At 36.1% G+C, this 24,368-nt stretch overlaps 4 protein-coding genes and 8 non-coding genes across 12 annotated transcripts in view; 7 read left to right on the top strand and 5 right to left on the bottom strand.

The window, feature by feature from the left end:
• Positions 1–2,656, top strand: part of LOC118475935 (NAD(P)H-quinone oxidoreductase subunit 2 A, chloroplastic-like) — a 10,190-nt gene extending 7,534 nt beyond the window's left edge. Inside the window, exon 1 of the mRNA XM_035963992.1 lies at positions 1–2,656. This exon is cut by the window's left edge and continues 7,534 nt beyond it. The gene's annotated coding sequence lies outside the window, so the exon portion shown is untranslated.
• Positions 1–3,344, top strand: part of LOC118475939 (NAD(P)H-quinone oxidoreductase subunit 2 A, chloroplastic-like) — a 7,183-nt gene extending 3,839 nt beyond the window's left edge. Inside the window, exon 2 of the mRNA XM_035963995.1 lies at positions 1–3,344. This exon is cut by the window's left edge and continues 3,718 nt beyond it. The gene's annotated coding sequence lies outside the window, so the exon portion shown is untranslated.
• The window catches only part of LOC118475933 (photosystem II protein D1), a 21,109-nt gene extending 11,034 nt beyond the window's left edge, over positions 1–10,075 (bottom strand). Inside the window, exon 1 of the mRNA XM_035963990.1 lies at positions 1–10,075. This exon is cut by the window's left edge and continues 11,034 nt beyond it. Coding sequence (XP_035819883.1) covers positions 4,047–5,108 — 1,062 coding nt within the window. The 5' untranslated portion in view covers positions 5,109–10,075 and the 3' untranslated portion in view covers positions 1–4,046.
• A 242-nt stretch (positions 10,076–10,317) lies between these two features.
• On the top strand, positions 10,318–14,208 carry LOC118475934 (photosystem II D2 protein). The gene has a single exon (XM_035963991.1). The coding sequence runs from the start codon at positions 13,035–13,037 to the stop codon at positions 14,094–14,096; it is 1,062 nt and encodes a 353-aa protein (XP_035819884.1). The 5' UTR covers positions 10,318–13,034; the 3' UTR covers positions 14,097–14,208.
• TRNAS-GCU (transfer RNA serine (anticodon GCU)) lies at positions 11,965–12,052 on the bottom strand. Its single transcript has one exon. It is a non-coding gene; the product is annotated as a tRNA-Ser (tRNA).
• A 1,412-nt stretch (positions 14,209–15,620) lies between the features above and the next one.
• TRNAS-UGA (transfer RNA serine (anticodon UGA)) lies at positions 15,621–15,708 on the bottom strand. Its single transcript has one exon. It is a non-coding gene; the product is annotated as a tRNA-Ser (tRNA).
• Positions 15,709–16,460: 752 nt separating this feature from the next.
• Positions 16,461–16,531, top strand: TRNAG-GCC (transfer RNA glycine (anticodon GCC)). The gene has a single exon. It is a non-coding gene; the product is annotated as a tRNA-Gly (tRNA).
• Positions 16,532–17,024: 493 nt separating this feature from the next.
• Positions 17,025–17,098, bottom strand: TRNAM-CAU (transfer RNA methionine (anticodon CAU)). The gene has a single exon. It is a non-coding gene; the product is annotated as a tRNA-Met (tRNA).
• Positions 17,099–19,835: 2,737 nt separating this feature from the next.
• TRNAT-GGU (transfer RNA threonine (anticodon GGU)) lies at positions 19,836–19,907 on the top strand. Its single transcript has one exon. It is a non-coding gene; the product is annotated as a tRNA-Thr (tRNA).
• Positions 19,908–20,570: 663 nt separating this feature from the next.
• TRNAY-GUA (transfer RNA tyrosine (anticodon GUA)) lies at positions 20,571–20,654 on the top strand. The gene has a single exon. It is a non-coding gene; the product is annotated as a tRNA-Tyr (tRNA).
• A 348-nt stretch (positions 20,655–21,002) lies between these two features.
• On the top strand, positions 21,003–21,076 carry TRNAD-GUC (transfer RNA aspartic acid (anticodon GUC)). Its single transcript has one exon. It is a non-coding gene; the product is annotated as a tRNA-Asp (tRNA).
• A 3,001-nt stretch (positions 21,077–24,077) lies between these two features.
• Positions 24,078–24,148, bottom strand: TRNAC-GCA (transfer RNA cysteine (anticodon GCA)). Its single transcript has one exon. It is a non-coding gene; the product is annotated as a tRNA-Cys (tRNA).
• Between the last annotated feature and the right edge of the window lie 220 nt (positions 24,149–24,368).

Raw genomic sequence — 24,368 nt, 5'->3', positions numbered from 1 at the left:
CTAGCAGTTCCGGTTTGACCATTCCGTTCCCTTTTTCAAACTCCACTTCTTTTCATATAGCATCCCTAATCAAAGAGAGAACAATATCCATTTCAAAACATTTCTAACGGATTCCTTGGTTCGGACCGACGAAGTAATGGCACTCGATTATTATCAACCCGACTGCAATCTTTTTCTGTCGGTAAGGATTGCACCAGAGCACCTTCTACTTCTAATAGGCCATGAACTATAGATAGAGAAGAATCATTCTGAGCGAGTCCATAAGAAGCGACCCACTTTTTCATCGGTTCCGGGGGAAGACCAAAGATCTTGCGCGACCGGTCCGCCAGAAAAACTCAAAAGAGAAAGAAGTCTCGTTAATCTCTTCATGCTCGTTCCAAGTTCGAAGTACCGTTTGGCCAAAGAAAAAGCCGCTTCCTGACACGATTGCCTCTTTATATAGATAGATATAGGATCTATGGGGTTATTACTTAGAAGTCTATTTTGTACAAGATCCCCTCCTATCTGATAGAAAAGGGTCCCATGATCCCGAGCCGGTCTTATCTTGGCTCGCAAACCCCAAGTTTGTCTATGAAGAGCTAATCTAATTGTATTAGTTTCTATAATGGATTTCTTATGTGGAATACTAATGGATAGGGCCTCGTTGCTAAGTGCTACAAGATCTAGTGCACTGGAACTCGTGGTTATGGACCCGAATCCTTTAGTATGGAACATTGTCTTTTCCAAGTAAAAACCCCTAGTATATGAAAGAATGAAAAGGTGCTTTCGTTCTTGTGGAATAAGAAGCCCTCGTACCTTAATGAAAGGAAAATAGGAATTTTTCGTTAGGTATTTGACCAAATAGGATTGTCCAGTTCCTATAGAACCTATCACTAAAATACCCGATAGGGCTAAGCGGAACGAAAAGGGTTTTCCATGAGATGGTAAATGAAAACGATTAGCCCCACACGAGGTTTGGGAATAAGTGATTGTCTGATAATGAGCAAGGAATATACGTCTTTCTGCTAAAGAGAATCTATTAAACTCATAATTCATTAGATCCTTGTTAGCAATGTCAACTAGGTATCATAAGTAAATGGATCTCGGTTGTTCAATCCTTTGATAACCAAGGTCATTCTTTGCTAAAGAGAAATGATCACTATGGGTCAGACTCAATAGAATTGGATCCATTCCAAATAGCGAGAATTAGGATTCTTGATCCCTCTCAGTCTCTCTTTCAATTCGAGGATCCGGAGAGGTGTTTTCATAGTCATCTCCGAATATTTGCCATCTCCGAATATTTTCGATTTCATTTTTCTATGATATGTCTTTCTATATGAAAATTGGTTATTTACGATGTACGATGATCCCTGTTAAGCATCCATGGCTGAATGGTTAAAGCGCCCAACTCATAATTGGTAAATTTGCGGGTTCAATTCCTGCTGGATGCACGCGAACGGGAACGGTCTATTGGAATTGGCTCTCTATCCATGGAATCTCATCCATCATCCATACATAACGAATTGGTATGGTATATTCATACCATAACATAAGAACAATAAGAACTCGAATTCTTATCGATACTGGAACTCAGAGCATAGGGGGGAAAGTCGATTTATGGATGGAATCAAATACGCAGTATTTACAGAAAAGAGTCTTCGTTTATTGGGAAAGAATCAATATACTTTTAATGTCGAATCGGGATTCACTAAGACAGAAATAAAGCATTGGGTCGAACTCTTCTTTGGTGTTAAGGTAGTAGCTGTGAATAGCCATCGACTACCCGGAAAGGGTAGAAGAATGGGACCTATTCTGGGACATACAATGCATTACAGACGTATGATCATTACCCTTCAACCGGGTTATTCTATTCCACTTCTAGATAGAGAAACGAACTAAAGGAGAATACTTAATAATACGGCGAAACATTTATACAAAACACCTATCCCGAGCACACGCAAGGGAACCGTAGACAGGCAAGTGAAATCCAATCCACGAAATAAATTGATCCATGGACGGCACCGTTGTGGTAAAGGTCGTAATGCCAGAGGAATCATTACCGCAAGGCATAGAGGGGGAGGTCATAAGCGCCTATACCGTAAAATCGATTTTCGACGGAATCAAAAAGACATATCTGGTAGAATCATAACCATAGAATACGACCCTAATCGAAATGCATACATTTGTCTCATACACTATGGGGATGGTGAGAAGAGATATATTTTACATCCCAGAGGGGCTATAATTGGAGATACTATTGTTTCTGGTACAAAAGTTCCTATATCAATGGGAAATGCCCTACCTTTGAGTGCGGTTTGAACTATTGATTTACGTAATTGGAAGTAACCAATTAGGTTTACGACGAAACCTAGAAATCGATCACTGATCCAATTTGACTACCTCTACGGGATAGACCTCAACAGAAAACTGTTGAGTAACGGCAGCAAGTGATTGAGTTCAGTAGTTCCTCATAGAAAATTATTGACTCTAGAGATATGGTAATATGGAGAAGACAAAATTGTTTGAAGCACGCACAGAACCGGAAGCGCCCCTTGTTTCAAAGAGAGGAGGACGGGTTATTCACATTTAATTTGATGGTCAGAGGCGAATTGAAAGTTAAGCAGTGGTAATTAAGACCCCCGGGTGAAAATAGGGATGTCTCCTACGTTACCCATAATATGTGGAAGTATCGACGTAATTTCATAGAGTCATTCGATCTGAATGCTACATGAAGAACATAAGCCAGATGACGGAACGCGGAGACCTAGGATGTAGAAGATCATAACATGAGCGATTCGGCGGATTTGGATTCCTTTTCTATATATCCACTCATGTGGTACTTCATCATACGATTCATATAAGATCCATCTGTCTAGAGATCGTCATATACATCTAGAAAGCCGTATGCTTTGGAAGAAGCTTGTACAGTTTGGGAAGGGGTTTTTTGAGAAAAAAGAAGAATCTACTTCAACCGATATGCCCTTAGGCACGGCCATACATAACATAGAAATCACACGTGGAAGGGGTGGGCAATTAGCTAGAGCAGCAGGTGCTGTAGCGAAACTGATTGCAAAAGAGGGTAAATTGGCCACTTTAAGATTACCATCTGGGGAGGTCCGTTTGGTATCCCAAAACTGCTTAGCAACAGTCGGACAAGTGGGTAATGTTGGGGTGAACCAAAAAAGTTTGGGTAGAGCCGGATCTAAGTGTTGGCTAGGTAAACGCCCCGTAGTAAGAGGGGTAGTTATGAACCCTGTGGACCACCCCCATGGGGGTGGTGAAGGGAAAGCCCCCATTGGTAGAAAAAAACCCACAACCCCTTGGGGTTATCCTGCGCTTGGAAGAAGAACTAGGAAAAGGAAAAAATATAGTGATAGTTTTATTCTTCGTCGCCGTAAGTAAATACGTAACTAGGAATATGGAAAATTGCATTTTTGGAATTTGCAATAATGCGATGGGCGAACGACGGGAATTGAACCCGCGCATGGTGGATTCACAATCCACTGCCTTGATCCACTTGGCTACATCCGCCCCTTATCCAGCTAAAGGATTTTCTCTTTTTTCCATTCATTATTATTCTATTTATTCTGACCTCCATACCTCGATCGAGATAGTGGACATAGGATGCCACTCTTTAAAATGAAAAAAAGGAGTAATCAGCTGTGACACGAAAAAAAACGAATCCTTTTGTAGCTCGTCATTTATTGGCAAAAATCGAAAAGGTCAATATGAAGGAGGAGAAAGAAATAATAGTAACGTGGTCCCGGGCATCTAGCATTCTACCCGCAATGGTTGGCCATACAATCGCGATTCATAATGGAAAAGAACATATACCTATTTACATAACAAATCCTATGGTAGGTCGCAAATTGGGGGAATTCGTGCCTACTCGGCATTTCACGAGTTATGAAAGTACAAGAAAGGATACTAAATCTCGTCGTTAATTGAATTCAGAATAGAAAGATTCAGAATAAACAAAGAAATACCCAATATCCTGTTGGAACAAGATATTGGGTATTTCCGGCTTTCCTTCCTTCAAAAATTCCTATATGTTTAGGAGAAAAACCTTATCCATTAAGGTAAGGAACTTCAAGAGCAGCTAGGTCTAGAGGGAAGTTGTGAGCATTACGTTCGTGCATTACCTCCATACCAAGATTAGCACGGTTGATGATATCAGCCCAAGTATTAATAACGCGACCTTGGCTATCAACTACAGATTGGTTGAAATTGAAACCATTTAGGTTGAATGCCATAGTACTAATACCTAAAGCAGTGAACCAGATCCCTACTACAGGCCAAGCAGCCAAGAAGAAGTGTAAAGAACGAGAATTGTTGAAACTAGCATATTGGAAGATTAATCGACCAAAATAACCGTGAGCAGCCACAATATTATAAGTCTCTTCTTCCTGACCAAATTTGTAACCCTCATTAGCAGACTCATTTTCAGTGGTTTCCCTGATCAAACTAGAGGTTACCAAGGAACCATGCATAGCACTGAATAGGGAACCGCCGAATACACCAGCTACACCTAACATGTGAAATGGATGCATAAGGATGTTGTGCTCTGCCTGGAATACAATCATAAAGTTGAAAGTACCAGATATTCCTAAAGGCATACCATCAGAGAAACTTCCTTGACCAATAGGGTAAATCAAGAAAACAGCAGTAGCAGCTGCAACAGGAGCTGAATATGCAACAGCAATCCAAGGGCGCATACCCAGACGGAAACTAAGTTCCCACTCACGACCCATATAACAAGCTACACCAAGTAAGAAGTGTAGAACAATTAGCTCATAAGGACCGCCATTGTATAACCATTCATCAACAGATGCAGCTTCCCAAATTGGGTAAAAATGCAATCCGATCGCCGCAGAAGTAGGAATAATAGCACCAGAGATAATATTGTTTCCATAAAGTAAAGAACCAGAAACAGGCTCACGAATACCATCAATATCTACTGGAGGAGCAGCGATGAAGGCGATAATAAATACGGAAGTTGCGGTCAATAAGGTAGGGATCATCAAAACACCGAACCATCCAATGTAAAGACGGTTTTCGGTGCTAGTTATCCAGTTGCAGAAGCGACCCCACAGGCTTGTACTTTCGCGTCTCTCTAAAATTGCAGTCATGGTAAGATCTTGGTTTATTCAAATTGCAAGGACTCCCAAGCACACGTATTAACTAGAAAGAAAATAGATAATAGAAGGCTTGTTATTTAACAGTATAACATAGTCTATATACCAATGTCAACCAAGCCAGCCCCAACGATTGGATTTTCGTATAACTTCATTTACCAAATCCAAAAATTTGGGAAATTAAGTTAGTAAAAATGAAAAACTCAGATTGCTCTTTTCTATTTTCCATATGGGTTGCCCGGGACTCGAACCCGGAACTAGTCGGATGGAGTAGATAATTCTTCCTTGTTACAATAGAAAAAACCCCTCCCCAAATCGTGCTTGCATTTTTCATTGCACACGACTTTCCCTATGTGGAAATAGCCAATTTCTATTCCGAAGAGGAAGTCCACTAATTTTGAGAATTTTTAATTAGTTAAAGTGATTCACCTACTATGGAACATTTCAGAATGGAAAATGTGCAAGTTTTATCTTGATATCGATCTTTTCTAGTTTATTAATTTTGTCTAATGATTAATTAAGAGTAAGAGGATTCACCAGGTCATTGATACGGATAATATCCAAATACCAAATACGCTCACTGTGTGATCCATGGAAAGAAAAGTGAATTGTTTTGGTGAACATCAAAGAAAAAACTTGCTCTTCTTCCGTAAAAAATTCTTCTAAAAATACCGAACCCAATCGTTGCATAAAAGTTCGTACCGTACTTTTATGTTTACGAGCTAAAGTTCTAGCACATGAAAGTCGAAGTATATATTTTAGTCGATACAAAGTCTGTTTTTTCGAAGATCCACTATGATAATGAAAAATATTTCTACATATCCGACCAAAACGATCAAGAATATCCCAATCTGATAAATCAGTCCAAACGGGTTTACTAATAGGATGCCCCGATCCAGTACAAAATTGAGCTTTTGATAAGGATCCGACAAGGGGAGTTGCAAGGACTGTGGTATCGAATTTTTTCATTCGAGTATCTATTAGAAAAGAATTCTCCAGCATTTGATTCCTTACTAACAAAGTATTTATTGGTACACTTGAAAGGTACCCCAGAAAATCGAAGCAAGAGTTTGTTAATTGGTTTAGACGAATCCTTTGTGGTTGAGTCCAAAAAGAGAAAAAATATTGCGAGAAATTGACAAGGTAAGATTTCCATTTCTTCTTCAAAAGAAGAGTGCCTTTTGATGCAAGAATTGCCTTTCCTTGATATCGAACATAATGCATAAGAGGATCCATAAAGAACCATATGGTTTTCCGAAAAAACCCCGGGTACATTACACCAAAATGTTCCATCTTCCCAGAAAAGATGATTCGTTCCAGAAAGGTTCCAGAAGATGTTAATCGTAAGCAAGAAGATTGTTTATGAAGAAACAACAAGAAAAATTCATATTCTGATACATAAGAGTTATATAGGAATCGAAATAGTCTTTTATTTTCTTTTTTCAAAAGAAAAATGGATTTCATTGAAGTAATAAAACTATTCCAATTCGAATAATAGTGGAGAAAGAATCGCAATAAATGCAAAGAGGGAACATCTTGAATCCGGTATTCAAGGAGTTGAACCAGGATTTCTAAATGGATAGGATAGGGTATTTTTATATGTGATAGATAATGTAAATGCAAAAATTTGTCTTCTAAAAAGGGAAATATTGAATGAATAGATTGTAAATTTTGAAAATTTGGTATTTCTTTTTCTTCCGGACAAGATAGTTGCCCTAGCGAGAGTGGGATTTCTACAACGATCGCAAACCCCTCAGATAGAATCTGAGAATAAAACTCAGAATAAAAATAATTACGGTGATCCAACAATCGATCTTGGTTAGGATAATTAACCGAATTAATTAAAAAATTCTGCTGATACATTCGAATAATTAAACGTTTCACAAGTAGTGAACTAAATTTCTTGTTATTACAACCAAAAATTTCCACGGGTTCGGAACCATTTAATCCATAATCATGAGCAAATGCATAAATATATTCCTGAAAGAGAAGTGGGTAGACGAAGTAGTGTTGACGAGATTTCTGTTTTTCTGAATACCCTTCGAATTTTTCCATTTGTATTTCTACTTGAAATAGAGAAAAAAAGCATTTCTCGGTTTATCAAATGATGATACATAGTGCAATATGGTCAGAACAAGGTGTTGCATAATACAAACCCAGGAAAGAAAGGGAGTCTAATCCATAGAACTTTTTCCACTCCTTTTCTATCTAATTAGTTTATGTTTGTTCTAATTATAAAACAAACAAGAACAAATCTTTTATTTTTGCAGGCCAATCGCTCTTTTGACTTTGGAATACAGTCTCTTTATCAATATACTGTTTCTTTTACACATTCAATTCATAACATCTCTTTTCAATCCATAATCAAGAATAATTAGGATTTCTAAAAAAAAAAAGTAAAGGGTCCATTCATAGGAAAACCTAACCTTTCCCCACATTAGGCACTAATCTATTTTTAACGTCTAATTAGATCGGGGAATCCTTCCAATTAACCAATTAAGAAGTTAAGCTCGTTGCTTTTTTTTTATTTTACCAGAATTAGAGCCAGGCTCTATCCATTTATTCACTAGACCCAGAAAATCAGAATTTTTTTTATTAAAAAAAAAAAAAGAAATTGATTTTATTACGACATGCTATTTTTTCCATTCATTACCTTTGAGGATCAGTCGTGGTCTTCTAGACTCTACCAAGAGTCTGGACGAATTTGTTGCTTCATCCAAATGTGTAAAAGATCATAGCCGCACTTAAAAGCCGAGTACTCTACCATTGAGTTAGCAACCCGGATAAAATAGGATCTCTTAGATACGATCAAAATCTAAAAATCGATGAAATTATACCACATTGAATTAGCAAGACATCAAAAGAAAGATTTTCTAATCCATTAAAAACACTCAAATACAAAAATGAACAGATCCGGTTAAATTTCACTAAGGCTAAGGGTAAAAAAAAAAAGCAGCCCCAATCACAATGGCAAAATTGTGATTTTTTTGGCAATTTAAAGAAGTAAAATAATCTTGTATGTGTATGAGAGTACATGCAAGAGGGGCAACCCTATCATTTGAATGAAGTGTAGACAGAAATACCTAATATGGAGTGACAATAAAGAGACCCATCTATCTACAAATTCTATTTGTTCAATAGACCTTTGTCAATGCAAATACAATGTAATTAGATATAAAAAGGAAATAAAATAGGGACTTTTGTTGGATTGGCACGACATAAATGCAGCAAAAAAAAAATAGGACTAAGAAAGAGGCAAATTGTGTCTAAATAATTAAGGGGTACTAAGGACCCTCTCCTACTTTTTTATTCATTTAGTTCTTCAATTAACTCAAAGTTCTTTCTTTATCTTTAAAGAATTCTGCCTTCCTTAAAATATCATAAACTGTTCTTGTAGGTTGAGCACCCTTTTCAAGGAAATAGAGAATAGCTGGAACATTTAAACAAGTTTGATTCTTTATCGGATCATAAAAACCTACTTTTCGAAGATCTCTTCCTTCTCTTCGAGATCGAACATCAATTGCAACGATTCGATAGATAGCTTATTGGGATAGATGTAGATAAACAACCCCCCCCTAGAAACGTATAGGAGGTTTTCTCCTCATACGGCTCGAGAAAATGATTCGAATTTCTGTCTATAATGCAATCTGTCTATAATGCAAATAGATAGAAATTCGATTATGACTTGCATTAATTTCCTTAAAGAAAAGAAAAAACAAATTTCATTTATACTCATGACTCAAGTTGGCTAATTTTTACTGACAAACTTCAAAAGAAAAACCCTTCGAAATTTTTTGAGTCGTCTCTAAACTCTTTTCTTTATCTCATCTCGAACAAATTGACTTTTATTCCTTATTCAGATCTAATTCTATTGTTGAGACGGTTGAAAATCGTGTTTACTTGTTCCGGAATCCTTTATCTTTGATTTGTGAAATCCTTGGGTTTAGACATTACTTCGGGAACTCCTATTCTTTTTTCTTTCAAAAGAGTAGCAACATACCCTTTCTTTTTTCTTATTTCCTTCGATAAAGCATTTCACTCTTCTATAGAAATCAAATATGAACAATTGATTCAGATAGACTTTTCATCAAAAAAGTTTTTCCAATCTTCCAAAATTAGACTTTTTCTTATTTTAACCTTTTGATTTCTATATTAAGGATAGACTGACAAAGTTGGCCTAATTTATTAGTTTTCACTAACCCTAGATTCTTTCCCTTGATCAAAAAGAAATTCTGTCCTCTCGAGCTCCATCGTGTACTATTTACTTTACTTACAAACAACCCAGCGAAAATTCGGTTCGGGACGAATAGAACAGACTATGTCGAGCCAAGAGCATTTTCATTACTATGGAAAATGATGGATAGGCAAATCCACAATCGATCATGTCCTTCAAGTCGCACGTTGCTTTCTACCACATCGTTTTAAACGAAGTTTTACCATAACATTCCTCTAATTTCATTGCAAAATGGTATCGAGAATTGATCCAATATGGATGGAATCATGAATAGTCATTGCTTTTGTATACTAATTCAAACCTGCTATCTATGGAGAAAATTGGATAAAAGAAATAAGTATTTATCGGGGAACACTCTGCAAAGATACAATTTATTTAAACCCATATTCTATCATATGAATGAAACATAGTTCGAAAAAGAGGAATAAAATAGTTTACTTAAGACTTATTTATTATTATTATTGAATTTCCATTTTCAACAGAGAACTCAAGATGATTAATCCTGAAATGAGAAGGATCCACTCTTTCCCAACAAATAAACTATCAACCTCAAAAAAAGTGGAATTAATTTAATGAATTAATCTATTTTTCTGTAACAAAAACAATTAACTATATAAACAAATAAGCTATGCCAATGAAAAGATTGGTCGTTTTTGAGTAGTTCTAAAATTCTCATACTTCTTCGACTCGAATAACAAAAGAAAGAACTCAAAATAAAAAATAAGAAAAGTACGATTTTTTCGAATCCATTCTATCCAACGAACAGTTCTTACCTTAACCTTACCGAAATGGATCATTCTGGATATTTAAAGAATCACAGATCGAGATCGTTTTCGCTTAACCAAAGAAAAGAAGGACGCTTCTTTTTTACTAATAATACAAGAAAACAAATAATACAACAAAAATCTATCTCTATCATAAAGGGATAGGTCTCATTTTCTATACAGTGTTTTACCTCATTAATTTTTTTTTTTTTTACTTACTTTAGTTCTTTAGTTTTGGGAAAATAAATAGGGGGTACTTCTTTTCTTTCATATTGGGTGTCAAATGGATCCTGTAAGAATTCCCACTTCATAGATACGGGGTATAAAGTTTATCCAAAAAGTTCCAATTTCAAAACACATATTCAAAACACATATGAGTAATGAGTAGTAGGGGCATATCCTGAATGTGCCTGATAGACAAAAATTTTTCATGAAAATAAAGATATTAAATTTGACTGGACTTGACACTTTATTTTTTGTTTTCTGAGAAAGAAAAAAATGCTTAGAAATGCATCTAATCTACGAGTTCATAAGAGATAATTATTCTCTTTAATAAACTTTTGTGTCGTGCAGGGCACAATACGATTCTATCTTTCGCTTCATCAGAAAAAATCTGGGACGAAAGGATTCGAACCTCCGAGTAACGGGACCAAAACCCGCTGCCTTACCACTTGGCCACGCCCCATGTCATTTCGTTTTATGAAACACTAATAAACACTATTATTTTTATATATTATTCGTCAATCCCACTTCAATTACCTAAAAAATGAGGGATATTTTCTTGCTAGGATTCTAGACATGCAGATAATATAGAATCCAAAAAATGCATTGATCATTACATGGAATTCTATTAAGATATTATATGAAAGTCGAATTTCTTCCATTCTCATTTGAGAATGCGAATACAAGGAGGTATTTTGTGTTTGGGAAAGTCCGAAGAAAAAAGGATTTGGAATCTACCTTTTCTTTTGCTTTTTCCCTTATAAAAATAACTCAATCAAAATCCAATTATCTACTCTACAAGAATGAAATGCTTGTTATGCCTAATATACTTAGTTTAACCTGTATCTGTTTTAATTCTGTTCTTTGTCCGACTAGCTTTTTCTTCGCCAAATTACCCGAAGCTTATGCCATTTTCAACCCAATCGTGGATGTTATGCCTGTCATACCTGTACTCTTTTTTCTATTAGCGTTTGTTTGGCAAGCTGCTGTAAGTTTTCGATGAAATCTTTACTATTCTGCCTGCCAAATTGAATGATGTATTCATTCCAAAAAAAAAAATGGATAAGAGCCGAGAAGTCTTATATTATGAACCTTCGATTCTAAAATGAAAATTCTTCTACATTGAATGTATAGCTGCAGCAATAAATTTTGATCAGCCTTTCTACCCCCTGCGCCTACGTTGAACAGGTACCTTTAGGTACCCACACAATACCTAAACTAATTTTTGATATTGATAAGAGTGCTTATTATAAAGCAATTCTTGCAATTTTTTTAAGAATTGATTTTTGCATTTTTAGGTGTCAAAATAAAGAAAACCCATCCTAGTGGATCCGTGTGGTAAGGAAAAATGGGTAATCTATTCCTTAACAAAAAAAATTTTGGAGATTATGTAATGCTTACTCTCAAACTTTTTGTTTATACAGTAGTGATATTCTTTGTTTCCCTCTTTATCTTTGGATTCTTATCTAATGACCCAGGACGTAATCCTGGGCGTGAGGAGTAAAAATCAAAAATTTTTTGGAATTTTTTCTTATAAATTTAAATTGGATTTATTTCGTACATTTATTTATGAGAAAATCCGGGGGTCAGAATTCCTTACAATTCGAAAGTCCCAAATGATCCGAGGGGGCGGAAAGAGAGGGATTCGAACCCTCGGTACAAAAAAATTGTACAACGGATTAGCAATCCGCCGCTTTAGTCCACTCAGCCATCTCTCCCCGTTCCAAATCGAAAGGTTTTCATGATATGGCAGAGGCAAGAAATAACGATTGTCAAAAATCCTTCCTTTTTCTTTCATTTCAAAAGTGCATAAAAATTATATTGCCAATTCCATTTTAATTATATTCTTTTTTCTTAATGTTAATAAAAAAAAGAAGAAAATTCTGGTTTTTTCTTTCCAAAATTCGATATAGGCTGAAAGACAATCAGATCTTTTTTCTCTTCAGCGGGCAGTTCCATATAGAATTTGTTAGAATAAAACAAGCGGGTTAAAAAAAAAAACTCTTTTTTTTTATTTATCCACAAAGCAAAAAAGGTTCTTATCAAACCCACAATAAAATGGGAAAGAAAGATAAAGTAAGTAGACCTGACCCCTTGAATAATGCCTCTATCTGCTATTCTGATATATAAATTCGATGTGGATGAAATTGGTGTATAAGCGCATTTTTGTATTTCCTTAGACTTAGATCGCGCAAGGCAAGAATTTTTCGCTATTTACGATTTCATATTCTTGTTACTAGACGTTCTATAGGAATAAGAAGAAATCGCAACTCTTTTCCGTTACACATAATAAATAAAGGGTTTCAAAAGTCAATTTTTCTTTTCAATATCTTTCTTTTTTTTTTCAGAATTCCATTTTTGTTCTTCCACCCATGCAATAGAGAGCGAATGAGAAAAGAGGGGTTTTCCCTTAAAAAATGGGCTTTGAAATAGAAATCATGGAATAATGCTGAATTCAAATGTTTATTTCTTTATTTCTTTTCTATAGTATAAGAAAAATGAATTAAATGAAATTTGTGGATTTAGCACGACCTGGGTTGTGACCCCATAGATAAAAATGCAAAATTTCTATCTTCGAGACGACTGAAAAAGGGCATTGAACGAGAAAGAAATCGTCCACAGATAATCAAACTATCGTATGCCCTGGAAGTAATATGAGGTGCTCGAAAATGGTTGAAGTAATTGAATAGGAGGATCACTATGACTATAGCCGTTGGTAGAGTTACTAAAGAAGAAAACGATCTATTTGATATTATGGACGACTGGTTACGAAGGGACCGTTTCGTTTTTGTAGGATGGTCCGGCTTATTGCTCTTTCCTTGTGCTTATTTCGCTTTAGGGGGTTGGTTTACAGGGACTACTTTTGTAACTTCTTGGTATACCCATGGATTGGCTAGTTCCTATTTGGAAGGTTGCAATTTCTTAACCGCGGCGGTTTCCACACCTGCCAATAGTTTAGCACACTCTTTGTTGCTACTATGGGGACCGGAAGCACAGGGAGATTTTACTCGTTGGTGTCAATTAGGTGGTCTTTGGACTTTTGTCGCTCTCCATGGAGCTTTTGCACTAATAGGTTTCATGCTACGTCAATTTGAACTTGCTCGGTCTGTTCAATTGCGGCCTTATAATGCAATTTCATTCTCTGGTCCAATCGCTGTTTTTGTTTCCGTATTCCTTATTTATCCACTGGGACAATCTGGTTGGTTCTTTGCGCCGAGTTTTGGCGTAGCAGCTATATTTCGGTTCATCCTTTTCTTCCAAGGATTTCATAATTGGACGTTGAACCCATTTCATATGATGGGAGTTGCCGGAGTATTAGGCGCAGCTCTGCTATGCGCTATCCACGGGGCTACCGTAGAAAACACTCTATTCGAAGATGGCGATGGTGCAAATACCTTCCGTGCTTTTAACCCAACTCAAGCTGAAGAAACTTATTCAATGGTCACTGCTAACCGCTTTTGGTCCCAAATCTTTGGTGTTGCTTTTTCCAATAAACGTTGGTTACATTTCTTTATGCTATTTGTACCCGTCACCGGTTTATGGATGAGTGCTATTGGCGTAGTTGGTCTGGCTCTGAACCTACGTGCCTATGACTTCGTTTCCCAGGAAATCCGTGCAGCGGAAGATCCTGAATTTGAGACTTTCTACACCAAAAATATTCTTTTAAACGAGGGTATTCGTGCGTGGATGGCAGCTCAGGATCAGCCTCATGAAAATCTTATATTCCCTGAGGAGGTTCTACCACGTGGAAACGCTCTTTAATGGAACTTTCGTTTTAGCTGGTCGTGACCAAGAAACCACCGGCTTTGCTTGGTGGGCTGGGAATGCCAGACTTATCAATTTGTCCGGTAAACTACTTGGAGCTCATGTAGCCCATGCCGGATTAATCGTATTCTGGGCCGGAGCAATGAACCTATTTGAAGTGGCCCATTTCGTACCAGAAAAGCCCATGTATGAACAAGGGTTGATTTTACTTCCGCACTTAGCTACTCTAGGTTGGGGAGTAGGGCCGGGGGGAGAAGTTCTAGATACTTTTCCTTACTTTGTATCCGGAGTACTTCACTTAATTTCCTCCGCAGTCTTAGGCTTCGGTGGCATTTATCACGCGCTTCTGGGACCCGAGACTCTTGAAGAATCTTTTCCATTCTTTGGTTATGTATGGAAAGATAGAAATAAAATGACTACAATTTTGGGTATTCACTTAATTTTGTTAGGTCTAGGTGCTTTTCTTCTAGTACTCAAGGCTCTTTATTTTGGCGGCGTATATGATACCTGGGCCCCCGGGGGGGGGGATGTAAGAAAAATTACCAATTTGACCCTTAGCCCCGGTGTTATATTTGGTTATTTACTAAAATCCCCTTTTGGGGGAGAAGGATGGATTGTTAGTGTGGATGATTTAGAAGATATAATTGGGGGACATGTATGGTTGGGTTCCATTTGTGTACTTGGCGGAATTTGGCATATCTTAACCAAACCCTTTGCATGGGCTCGCCGTGCATTTGTATGGTCTGGCGAAGCTTACTTGTCTTATAGTTTAGGTGCTTTATCTGTTTTTGGTTTTATCGCTTGTTGTTTTGTCTGGTTCAATAATACGGCTTATCCAAGTGAGTTTTACGGGCCCACTGGACCAGAAGCTTCTCAAGCTCAAGCATTTACTTTTCTAGTTAGAGACCAGCGTCTTGGAGCTAATGTAGGGTCTGCCCAAGGACCGACGGGTTTAGGTAAATATCTAATGCGTTCCCCAACGGGAGAGGTTATTTTTGGAGGGGAAACTATGCGTTTTTGGGACCTTCGTGCTCCGTGGTTAGAACCTCTAAGGGGCCCCAACGGTTTGGACTTGAGTAGGTTGAAAAAAGACATCCAACCTTGGCAAGAACGACGTTCAGCAGAATATATGACCCATGCTCCTTTAGGCTCTTTAAATTCCGTGGGTGGCGTAGCTACCGAGATCAATGCTGTTAATTATGTCTCCCCTAGAAGTTGGTTAGCGACCTCCCATTTTGTTCTAGGATTCTTCTTTTTTGTGGGCCATTTGTGGCATGCAGGAAGAGCCCGAGCTGCTGCAGCAGGCTTTGAAAAGGGAATTGATCGCGATTTGGAACCTGTTCTTTACATGACCCCTCTTAACTAAGATTTTTTATTTATACCTGTTCTAGTTTTTTTCTGTTCTGGCTCGGTTATTCCATCTAGCCGAGCCATTCATGCTTTTTTATGAAAGAATGATATAAGGGGGGCTGCACAAAGAAAAACATAGATAGAAAGAAGCAAATGTATTCAATATACAAAAGGAGAGAGAGGGATTCGAACCCTCGATAGTTCCTAGAACTATACCGGTTTTCAAGACCGGAGCTATCAACCACTCAGCCATCTCTCCACAGCCCAATCCCTATTTTATTCCTACAAATAGAACATAGCTATATGAAATGATCTACTAACTCATCTCAGATGCAAGTCCACTTTCAATATATCTCTGTATAAAGCGGTAAGGAAAAAGTTTTAATAAAAAGAAGAATCAATGGATTCATGATTAAACCCCTCCTACTTCTTGTATTTTCATACAATTTTGATTAAGTGAGGGATCAAATAGAAATATGTAGTCAACTTTATTTGAAGGTAGTTTGGAGGATTATAAATATGAATATTGCTTTCCAATTAGCTGTTTTTGCATTAATTGCGACTTCCTCAGTTTTAGTAATTAGTGTACCCCTTGTATTTGCTTCTCCTGATGGTTGGTCAAATAATAAAAACGTTGTATTTTCCGGTACATCATTATGGATTGGATTAGTCTTTCTGGTAGCTATTCTGAATTCTCTTATTTCTTGAATTTGTTTAGTATTTAGTAACCCGATACAAAATAAATAAAAAGAAAGGCCCTTTTTCGAAAAAATTAGGATTTTTATACACATTAAAATGCTATTTTCGTTCCGAATTATTACCTCTTCTCTTTCATTATTATGAAATTCTATTGCCATTAGAATATTGATTGATAGACAGTTAATAAAAAGAAAACTCTAATAGAAAATGAAACGGTCGACCCAGACATAGACGGTCGACCCAGACATAGACGGTCGACCCAGGTGGATATACCCTATAAAATATAGGACGTAGCAAGCGTAGTTCAATGTAGCGAGCGTAGTTCAGTGGTAAAACATCTCCTTGCCAAGGAGAAGATACGGGTTCGATTCCCGTCGCTCGCCAGCTTAATTTAGTAAGGTGCTATGATAAAAAATTCAGTCTAGTTGACTACTTAACTACTTAATATTATAGTTTATATTTAATATTATAGTTTATATTATAGTAAATTATATATATTTATTTTTAATATAGTAAATTATTATAGTAAATGACTACTTAACTACTTCTATTAAATTACTATTTAATATTAAATGAATATTAAATTAAGTAGTTGTTAGTCTAGTACTGTACCCCTTCCTATCTTATCCTTCCTTTGCACCCGACTCAAAAAAAAAGAGTGCTTCGAGGGTGCAAATCCAACTTTCTAAGAAAGTTCCCTAAACCGGGGATTCGCCGAGACAAACAAGAGACAAACGGTTTTGAAAGGGGGATAGGCTATGCTTTTCTTTCATTTTTTTTTTTTTTTTTTCTGCCTGCTAAATAAAAAAAAAGGGTTGGATATAGCCCTCTATCATATATATACAAATAGAATAGTCCATTTATACGGACTGCTAAGTGCGGAGACGGGAATCGAACCCGTGACCTCAAGGTTATGAGCCTCGTGAGCTACCAAACTGCTCTACTCCGCTCTGTAGGGCCGAAAACTGGTGGACGAAAGAAAAAGGTGGAATACAAGTCTCTACCATGTCTAGACAAACAAATGGAATAGTCTTTTTATACAGAATGGAGCGGGTAGCGGGAATCGAACCCGCATCGTTAGCTTGGAAGGCTAGGGGTTATAGTCGACGTTGGTTGATTATTTTTGACGTCTCTAATTCAAAACCGAACATGAAATTTTGATTTCATTCGGCTCCTTTATGGATATTCTCACCACTTAACATCTATGTCAGCTTTTCTGTCTGAATGGAACCAAAGCTCTCCGCTTTCTAGATGATCCCTATAGAATAGGAGATAGAAATTCTCCTAAATATCTATCTAATCTACTTACTTCGTTCCCTAATTTCATTCAAGAGATCCTGAGGAAAAGAGTTGGGTTTCCACCGAGCTGAAACAATATAATATACTGATGGTTCTAGTAAACCAAAACCATCGTTTTTTAGCTATTGGGCTTCCATTTCCTACAAAACAAAAGAAGATTTAGTTACGATTGGAAATAACCTTTTTTGTATCTTCATCCATAGATCCTTTACTCATATTTATTCAATCGGAATACTTATCGGAATACTTAATCCAATGCAAAATTATGCTTCGCGACTACGTACTCATAATCGAATTTGTATTTTAGATGCAAATTCAATTAGTCTTTGGATACTAATCGGGAGAATGTATATTCTTCCTCAATATGCTATTGAGAGGAAAAGGATTAAATCCTTTATAAGAACTAAAGTTTTCATCGGAATATGAATATAAAAAAACTTAAGGATGCCTTAAGTATATCATTTCAAATTCAGTTATTAATAGAACGAATCACACTTTTACCACTAAACTATACCCGCTACATGTAGATTATGATACCAATGCTACCCTTTGTCAAGGGTAGCCATTCGAGAAGGAGGCTAATTCCACCTTATCGAATCAAAGGAGAAAGTTCATGGCGGTGGGCGGTTGGTACTTCAATCGCGGACCTTTACTTTAGGATTTAGATAGCCCCTCTCTAGTCTGTAAAATACATCTCTTCTTACCATACCAATAGCGTATGAACCAAATGTATGCATTTCGATTAGGATCTATTCTACGGTTATGACTACAAGGATCATTATTTGTGAGGACGTAAATGTGCCAGACTGTTGTAAGGAATCGTTTAATTATTCCTACAATATATACTAAGAGATATAAAGGCAGTACAGTCCCCATAAATCCCTTTCTTCCTTTTCTTTTTTGTTCAGAATTGAACAAAGAAATTGCGAAAGATGTTTTCTTCCTCCACGTATCATGAAGTGCGAGCCATAGGGAAGGAGTGAGATGACTTTCCAAAATTTTTCATAGACTTCGTCTATCGCTTGAGAGAAGCAACAAAGAGTAATAACTTAAAAAGAAAAGCAGATACGAATCGCTGGTTAGTCGATCCTCTCCATTTCCTAATTTCCTCTCTTCTTTTCCGCTCAATTCTAGTTTATTAGATTCTTGTTTAAAAGAATCAAAGAAGATGAATAGAACTAAGAACACATAAAAAAGAGCATAGAGAACCATTACCAAACGTTCCTCCTAAGAATCATATTGGGTATCTATCCCCTTCCTTTTAACCCTAGGATCGAAAATCTAGAATCCTCCCTTTTCCTAGTGTTCGGAAACGGAAAACCCTGAACCTGGAGGAGTTAGGTATGTAGGATATGCTTTTTATTTTTTGTTGGACAGGCAGTAGTATAATTTTGATACTCTGCAGTATAAATTCGACTCCCAACCCTTTTTTTTAGAATAAAATTGTTGATAAAACTCCAACATAGTTTGTTCCAAATCCACTATAATCCTTGTAGAATAGTCAAGTACCCCATTTCCAAGGGGTACCTGTTGAAAATCGTTTCAACAAATCCGTCCAAAACTTTTTAAGAAAAATGAAAAAGTTTTGAACTCGAAAGTTTTTCCAAAAGATGCCTGCTAAAAATTGTTTCAATCTCTCACCAAAACAGATAAGAAGTATATCACTGAAAATTACTATCCAGCCATAGGGGTATATGAAGAGCGCAAATTCCTTTATACCCCACCCAATTAGAATTAGGGGAAATAAAACATAAATGGAGAAAGTTCTCATCATAAGATCAGCCAATAGAAGAAAAAAGTCCCTAATTCTGCAGAACATTCTGAGCACGTGAAAAGTGAATAGCCTAAAGATAAAAAAAAAGTTTATCATTTTTTTAACAGCAGTTCTTATTGCCCCTTTGGCCTTTTTGGCCCATTGTTGTATCCGATTCAACAATTGATACATATTTGTTCTCTTCTTAACAAAAAAAATGGAACTTCCGGACTTTGGTTTGGTGAGTCGTACGAGATCGTGTTTACATACCTATGAACTTAGCCTCTTCAAGTGTATCCGATATATATAATAATTTTTGGGTGTGTCAATTCTCTGTTCATGTATTTTATTATACATGATATGTATATGTATTTATTTATATAATAATAAATACCTATACTTTGTGCAAGTGATAAGAGATAATATGAAAGATTTTCTTATTTTTCTTAATTTTCTCAAGATTTTAAACCTCGCCATAAATAAACTTCGATATCTCGATCTCGATATATAGAAAAGAAAATCTCTACATATCTCTATATATACATATATTATGTACATTAATATATACATGTAATATGTACATTATGCAGTAGACCCATAATGGTAAATGAAAGTGGCTAATTATTGAATAAAAAGCCCTTTTAACTCAGTGGTAGAGTAATGCCATGGTAAGGCATAAGTCATCGGTTCAAATCCGATAAAGGGCTTTTCGCTTAGTGGTAGAATAATGCCTTGGTAAGACAGAAGTCATCGGTTCGAATCCGATAAAGTACTTTTCTACTAAATTCATTCATTTCTTTTTTGAAAATGTCCCCATTTTTTTTTTTTTTGCAATTTTATGACTTAGTTTAGTGCGAGATGCCCACATTTTTGGTCTGAACACTAAACGAAGCACAGAGTTAAAATTACAAAAAAAAATGAAATTGGACTCTTTTTCCTGTTATAGCAATCAATACCTGTACTGAACTAATTTAGATTCCTTTTTATTAGTCTATTCGTATTCTATACCCTTTAAACGAATTTCCTTAACCTTAAAAAGCTTAAAAAGTAGGGGATGATCCGTGAATTAACCTAACCATCAACTAAAAAAAATCCTATGAAAGCATAACAGAAAAGTAGTAAAGACTCTTTTCTTTGATCTAGTTCGAAGAGTATATTGACAATTCCAAAAAACTGCTCATACTATCATTATAGTATAATGACGAGTGGTTGTATATGGTGCTATCGTCTAGTGATGCCCCCATCGTCTAGTGGTTCAGGACATCTCTCTTTCAAGGAGGCAGCGGGGATTCGACTTCCCCTGGGGGTAGGGAGTATTATAAAAAGAGGTTAATCATAGATTATCAAAAAGCCTAGAAAAAATTCTTCCTGGGTCGATGCCCGAGCGGTTAATGGGGACGGACTGTAAATTCGTTGACGATATGTCTACGCTGGTTCAAATCCAGCTCGGCCCAAAAATTTAGGGCTTCGTGAATATGAACTAAATCTATTTTTTTTATGGAAGAAAAAAGATGTATTATCTATAGAAATAAAGGATAAAGAGAAACGGGGAAATTGATTTCTAATCCGTATCTCTCTGATTCTTTGTCTTACAAAGAAAAGACAAAGAAAAGAGCTTTTCTTATGGAAAAGCGGATTATCGTTTATTTTTAGGGATAAAAAATCGCAACATACTAGTTATGCCACTCTCACTATACCCGCATAGGATATGCGGGTATGTAGTATATGATTCGTCTATTTCTTAGAGCACGACAGACGGATCGAATCTTCTATTTAAGAATAGGCATGCCATACACCCCGCAGGGATTGTAGTTCAATTGGTCAGAGCACCGCCCTGTCAAGGCGGAAGCTGCGGGTTCGAGCCCCGTCAGTCCCGAACTAGGGTTCAATGAATGGACAAATTCATCTTTTCTTTTTTCATGGAAATTTTTGATGAAAAAAGGGGGGGGGGGGACAGGAGGCAAGATCAAATATCTATGGGGCACCCTTACTTCACTTTTATTTTTTTGCATTTCTCAGTAAAAAGAGAGCAGTGCAGTATAGAATTTTTTTTGCACTACTTCCGGTTGATAAGGAAAGGCATACATATCATACGTGGATTAGTATAATTTAGGATACTACTCCATTTTTATGATGATACCACCCTCATCTTAACTTCCTATTCGACTCTTATGAAATCGAGTACCGGTATTTTACCGGAATCCATACATAAACCGTATTCGTTTATTGTTAGAGAATGAATTTCATCTAATTAGTTACTTTTTGGGGGTTAAACCGCACCCCTTCCATTTTCTAGTTCCAACTTTGTTTGTGTATATAATTGGAAAGAATCCACCTCATTCTCACTCCATTTGCCGACTCCTTTTTTTATGGATTTGCTCTCATCTTTAGACCCCAAAAAGCGTATATGGATAGTAACCTAATAAAATAAAAACCAAGCAAACGCTCTTTTTCCTAAATTTAAATATGGGATCCTTTTTATTTAAGATCCTCTTTTCTCCATCTCATTTCTACTTCTACTGCTTATTGGGATGTCTATGTGACCCATAGAAAGTTGGTCATATAATACATACATAATTGTATGTATAACTATAAGAAAAAGGAAGTGAAATTGGATAAGATAAGAAAGATTTTGGGTTATACATATAGAAAAGCAAAAGTAGAAAAGAATGAAAAAAGAATAGAGGGGGTTTCGAATCCAATCAAAAAACCTATTTTGGTCTTAGTATGGATAAGAGATCTTCCTATGTTATATTATTCCACTATCCACCATGAATTGATTTGATAGATGCAATATTCATAATATTGAATTGATTCAGTATTATCAGAATGCAAGTCCTCCCCTTGAATTTACAGGATACCCCTTTTTCCTCTCCATGGGATTACATCCCGAGTTATTGTGAAAAAAATAAATAAATAAAGAGGTTATGGAAGTAAATATTCTCGCATTTATTGCTACAGCATTGTTCATTCTAGTTCCTACTGCCTTTTTACTTATTATTTATGTAAAAACAGCCAGTCAAAATGATTAATTGGAATTCCAATTAATCATTGAAGAAATGAAAAAGGGATTAAAGAAAATAAAAAATCCAAGTCTTAAATGAAAGGGTCTGGTTGGAATCATAAAGTGTGGTAGAAAGAACTACATATAGTTTTTTCTACCACACTTTAGATTCTTTCTATTATATTATCTTGAATCTACATAGAATCGATTAGTAGATTGAAATAGTAGTCTAATTCAACTTCTTTTTTCACTGCATCCACTTAATTTCAATCAAGTCAAAATCAAAAAAATCGAAGATAATTCTTCATTGAAAGAATCCAAGGAGGGGGAGAAAAATAATACGAGAATAGACTAGAATAGATTATAGTAAAAGAAAAAAAGTAAAAGGAAAAAACCTACGAATCTTTCATGCTTAAAAAAGGTGCGAGATGCTTCAATCGAGATCCTTCAAAAAAAAAAAAAAAGAACATCAAAAATTTTCTAAGAATAAGAAAATAGTATAAATGGAAAATGTGCGATATATTGTGAATAGCTTCGTGTAAGAAAGTCTAATTTTCTTATGTTCTAATTTTCTTATGTATAGAACTTTCTTTTTACTCATAATTTCTAGTAGAATAGAAGTTATGAATTACTATAATCGCCCTTTCTATTCTATTATACTGGAATAGAACGACTCTTTCTTACTTTCTTAAAAGAGTTTCTTACAAGAGTGAAACAAAACTAAAGAAAGAGAGAAAAAATAAAGTTTGGCAAAATTATTAATGCAAAACGATCAATTAAAGAAAAGAGTTGATACTACAATTCGACTACTCAATCAATTGGTAGTATCCCTAGAGTCCACTCCTCCCCCATACTACTAGCGAAAGAGAAAATGTAAAGACTACCATTAAAGCAGCCCAAGTGAGACTTACTATATCCATGTAAATTATGTCTCCTATTTCTATGAAAGAATTCTTCTACTATTGATCAATAATCATAGTGGAATCAAGGGTACAGAGTCAAAAGGCCATTCTGCCCTAAGACTATGGATGAATCCGTTAAAGGAATTTACTCCTAACAAATTCTTATATGATTTCTGGTAGAATTGGAGAGCATTAAGTAGAAATATGATACATCGCTCTTTCCCTAAAAAAGAGTAGGGGATGCTCTGAATAGAAGACGCGGGAATAGAGAGATTTTTTCTTTCGTTTGTTACCTTTTTTATAAGCAAAGGACGTAAGAATACACCATAAAATTAGGATAGATAAATATTTATTGGATACCTAACTTACCCATGTTTATTTTTATTTTTGACCTAAACCCTACTGCTGCCCCGCTTTCTATCTTTCTATGAAAGAGTAAGGAGGTCTTATCCACAATCCAAAAATTGATTTTTGATCAGCCTATTCAATCTAATTCTCGACAGAATCAGTAGCCTTTACTTTAGTGTATGTAGGTAGCATAAGATGTACGAAGTGTATGTAGTAAGATGTACGATAAAGTGTATGTAGTAAGATGTACGATAAATAAAATGTATGATAATTAGGAAGTCTTTCTATTTCTTCGCAAAGTCCCTTCTTCAATCTTAGATTGAAAAAAGAATGCCCCTTAGGGACCTTTGGCTACGAAGATTTCTGACATCTTAGTCTCGTAGTTTTAAATTCCCGAATCGAATCGATTTAAATTAATAAAAGAATAAGGAAACGCTACCTCATCCCTATTGGTAGCCGTTTGGGCCACTGCCCACAAAACAAACCCTAGTTTGAGGGTAGAACTATGGTATGGATTCTCAAAATCCAGTATCGCCAAACCTAGTTACTCTCGTGCCCCAACTTAGGGGGGTACGAATTTGTCGAGTTTGATCAGTACTATAATCCTAAGTATTTTATTGATCAGGCGGCACCCAGATTTGAACTGGGGGTAAAGGATTTGCAGTCCCCTGCCTTACCACTTGGCCATGCCGCCAAAAAATCCGATCTAAAATCGAGAAAAGAGCAAGTATTCATTCACATTTTTTTACTAATTACTAAAACCTTTTTTTCTTTTATCTTGAATCTAATTCTACTTACTTTTTTAGAATCTTTTTCAAAAAATAGATTTCTGCTTTTTTGGATCCAGTTTCGCTTATTCTCCTCGATGGATTCTATCTTAAAACACACATTGCTAACACTAGAAAACTTCCCGC

This window comes from Zea mays, unplaced genomic scaffold (genome assembly GCF_902167145.1).
Source record: "Zea mays cultivar B73 unplaced genomic scaffold, Zm-B73-REFERENCE-NAM-5.0 scaffold_87, whole genome shotgun sequence".
Taxonomy (NCBI): domain Eukaryota; kingdom Viridiplantae; phylum Streptophyta; class Magnoliopsida; order Poales; family Poaceae; genus Zea; species Zea mays.
Note: the sequence above shows the minus strand (reverse complement) of the source record. Positions and strands in the feature narration are given on the sequence as shown.